The sequence below is a fragment of the Nematolebias whitei genome, chromosome 3, assembly GCF_014905685.2.
Source record: "Nematolebias whitei isolate Nwh7 chromosome 3, NemWhi1, whole genome shotgun sequence".
In the NCBI taxonomy this organism is placed as follows: domain Eukaryota; kingdom Metazoa; phylum Chordata; class Actinopteri; order Cyprinodontiformes; family Rivulidae; genus Nematolebias; species Nematolebias whitei.
In genome coordinates this window covers 2,735,753-2,739,522 of record NC_056500.1, presented here as the reverse complement: position 1 = coordinate 2,739,522, position 3,770 = coordinate 2,735,753, and the positions used below count along the sequence as shown (strand labels likewise).

Here is a 3,770-nt window from a genome sequence, read left to right as displayed (position 1 = left end):
AAAGACTGGTTCATCCCAAAGATCCAGTCCCCCGGCACAAACAGAGAAATGTTGTGTATGTTGTTCAGTGTCAGGAGGGTGATCAGTCTTACATCGGGGAAACTAAACAGCCACTGGCCAAAAGGATGGACCAGCACAGAAGATCAACATCATCAGGCCAGGACTCTGCGGTCTACACTCATCTCCAGGTCAGAGGTCACTCTTTCAGGGATGAAGATGTTCACATCCTGGACAGAGAGGAACGATGGTTTGAGAGAGGAGTAAAGGAGGCCATCTTTGTGAAAAGAAACCGTCCATCATTAAACAGGGGTGGAGCCTCCAGGTTCAACTGTCCCCCTCTTACAATGCTGTGATTGCTAGTATCACTCAGCCCTCTGTGAACAGTAAACAGCCATCAGGTGCTAATGATCCATTGTTAGGCTGATGGTCCTTCTTGACCATGTGAGCAGCTGGTTCTGGTTGTCAGCAGCAAACTGGTTGATCCACTCTGAGAAGGTGCTATTTAAGAGACTGAGCTGAATACAGCACCTCAGACTGAGGAAGTCCTCAGGATGAGAGACGAAACGTTTCTACATTTTTTGTTGTTTTGCTTTGTTTTGGTTTTTTTGAATGTCCAGAGGACCAGATTTAACTTTTTTAGATTTAAAACAACTGTTTACTCCTCGCTGGTTCGTTTCTTTGTGAACGAACATCAAAACATTTTCATCAGTTCTCAGTAAAACTACAGGATTACGCAACTTCCTGTGGGGATTTCAAAATGATCATGTAATAACTCTCTTCTGTCTTCACACGTCGAAACTTGAAATTAAAATACATCTAAGAACGTTTATCGTTTAAACAAACCCAGTCCAACTGAAACACTCGGTCCGAGTGAGCCTGGCTAGCAGCGGCTAACAGTTAGCTGTTTTAGCTCCTCCGCAGCTAAAACAGCTGACTGACTCGGAGTCCACGTGTTTGGGGCAGGAGCTGCTCTCCTCTTGTGTTAACGAACACAAACTGAGATCTTTACACCAAGAGAACAAACAGGAGGCTCAAAGGAGCGGGTGTACCTGCGCGAGAATCCACCTCCTCCTCAGGTGCGGAGAACTTCCGGGTTGTTGACGTCACACTCTGCGAGCGCTGAGTTCGTGATGACGTAACTCCAAAGATATTTATGCTCCTGCTTTAGAGAAACGATGCTTCACTTAATTTAACCCCCCAAAACTTACCTTTAACTATTTTTTTCAACATTAGCGCCATAAAATAAGTTAAATTTAAATAATTCCTCAATGAATAACACTGACAGATTAATGCAGATTATGCTCTACACGACCCCTGGTGAGATTATACTGAACCTAACAATTGCAACAAAAGAAGTATTGCAGATTGGAGAACTAATTTACTGCGGATAAATGAATTTGTCTTTAGTTCCATGATGTAGACAGCCGTGTCAACGCTGAATGCACTCGGTGAAGATTAAATTAGAACGGTCCTTCAGGCGCCCTGCTTCCTGCCAGACTCCCAACAGCTGCAGGTTGAAATGCCCAGAGTGCAGCCGGTGAACAAGAGACGACCACTCTGGAAACAAACGAACTTTCTTGCCAGTGTAATAATTTTATGCCCCTGTGGTCTGATGTGGTCCGTCCACACCTCCCACCTGAGCTCAGATCCTTCTGGGCCGTGGTCTGCTGATCCCTCTCCCCGCAGAGAAAAGACTCAGAATTAATAAAAACTCGAACCACCGGACTGCAGCACAGATTTCTGAGCTGCCTCCACCCCTCATCCGTTATGTGCTACAAAGATTAAACTCTACAGTCAGAACCGTCATCGGGCGTCAGACAGGAGGAAGGCAAATGTTGAGAAGCTGTTTTTAATCGAACCGTTCCTTCGGCTGCTTCCCAGCAGCTCCACGTGGCCGAAGAGTTTCTAAAGTTCATTTTCACCGAATGACACTCGTTCACACACAGCCTCGGGTTCACCGGAACAAAACACGTTTTTTTTTTTAAGTTACACCGCGTTGTTTTTAGAGGAAACATTTCAAGTGTGCAGAAGTTCCTGTTTGTTTCGGAGCTCCTCGGGAGAAGCGCACGGAGACACGGGAAGCGGCGCCTCGCTGCTCTCATGCAGACGAACCCTCCGAGGACTCCTGGGATTAAACAATCTACATCCGAACGGGCGAAAAGCTCAGACGCCTCCTCCTCTGACCTGAAACACATCCATGAAAAAACAAAGATCAGAAGCTGCTCAGACCGACGGCTGGAGATCAAATCTGATTCAGCTGTGCCTCAAACAGAAACATCAGAAACCAGAACAGCTGTAAACAGCTGTAGGTCCCAGAACACGTCTTCCGTCCCCACGGGTCCTGATGATGTCAGAGTTTCTAACGTTACGTCTGCTCTAACTTTAAAAAGGTTATTAGACGTGAAAATAAATAAACCAGTTTATTAAAGTTAAATAAGTCGTCAAAGTTTCAGGTTCAAGAGAATCGAAATACACCGGGAATCATTTTAGAACCCGTTTCACTGAGAGAGCAGAAAAAAAAACATTTAACGCTTCAACTCTGAAAAGTGGATTTTGTTTGGAGACTCCAGGTTTTAATATTTAACATTTTTCACAGCGACAGAAACAAATATAAATACTATAAATGTATAAGAAAATAAAAACACCAATCAATGTTGATTTCACCAATTAATGCCCGTTTAAAACAAGCTCTCGTGTGATTCGTTATCTCTGCAGGGATCACTCTCAGCTACTACCACACCTGCTGAGTTTGAACCGTTTTGAGTTTTAAGGCTTTAACAGAACACCCTTCATCGATTGAGGTGGTATGTGGTGTTCCTCAGAGCTCAATGCTCGGCCTTTTGTAGCTGATCTTAAACGTACGGTCCACGTGCGTCACTGCTGCTCCTCGTTGCCGGCGCTGGGCGTGCGGTTGCGGATCTGACTCCTCAGCTGTTCGATGAGTTCAGGGTTCTGCTGCTGCATCTGCTGCGCGAACTGCTGACCTCTGCAACACAAACATCTGTCAGCGACATCATCCGCACGCAGCCGGGAAACCCACACCTGGAGATACTCACGCCTGGATCAGTCCTGAGAGGTCTCCAGGTCCTTGAGGTCCTGGGGGAGGGGGTGGTGCTGGGGCTGCACCTCCTCCCAGTCCTCCTCCTCCCAATCCTCCTCCTCCCAATCCTCCTCCACCCGCTCCCCCTCCTCCTCCCATCCCACCGTACGCTCCAGACATCATTCCTGACATCCTGGGAGGCAGAAACAGGAAGTTAGTTTGTAAAAATGGAGCAGAAGAAGAAACGATGATGGAGACTCACATCTGCTGAACCTGAGGATTGTTCATCAGAGTGGACGCCTGAGGAGACACAGTCAAACGGTCCGGTCACGTTAAATGGACTCCGCTCTTTATTTCTGTGGTTGTTTGTGGTTAAAGTCCTAAAACCAGAGGTGAGTTCTGCATGTGGAAGAGTCCAGAACTCACCATGTTCATGAAGCCGGGGTTACTGAGCAAACCGGCCAAGTCGATTCCTCCCAAACCTGCAGACTGAGAGAGGAAACACCGGCTCAAACAAACAGAACCCACGGGGACACGTCCACTCGTCCCGGTCACTCTTACCGGACTGGACGTCTCCATCTTCTCCTCAGCGATCTTCAGGTTGGTTTTGTACGTGTCGTTGTCCGGGTCGAGCTCCAGAGCTTTCTTATAGAAACCGACGGCTTCTGCATGTTTGTTGAGGCTGGACAGAGCCAGACTGAAAGACAGAGACATGAGGACGTCAGGACGA

General features: G+C 47.1%; 1 protein-coding gene across 1 annotated transcript in view; it reads right to left on the bottom strand.

Annotated features, from left to right (window-relative positions):
• Positions 1-1,839: 1,839 nt before the first annotated feature.
• Positions 1,840-3,770, bottom strand: part of sgta (small glutamine rich tetratricopeptide repeat co-chaperone alpha) — a 6,843-nt gene continuing 4,912 nt past the window's right edge. Inside the window, exons 7-12 of the mRNA XM_037697878.1 lie at positions 3,602-3,737; positions 3,467-3,529; positions 3,303-3,340; positions 3,057-3,233; positions 2,863-2,986; positions 1,840-2,184 (exon numbers count right to left, since the gene is read on the bottom strand). Coding sequence (XP_037553806.1) covers positions 2,875-2,986; positions 3,057-3,233; positions 3,303-3,340; positions 3,467-3,529; positions 3,602-3,737 — 526 coding nt within the window. The 3' untranslated portion in view covers positions 1,840-2,184; positions 2,863-2,874. The remainder of the gene's footprint in view (positions 2,185-2,862; positions 2,987-3,056; positions 3,234-3,302; positions 3,341-3,466; positions 3,530-3,601; positions 3,738-3,770) is intronic.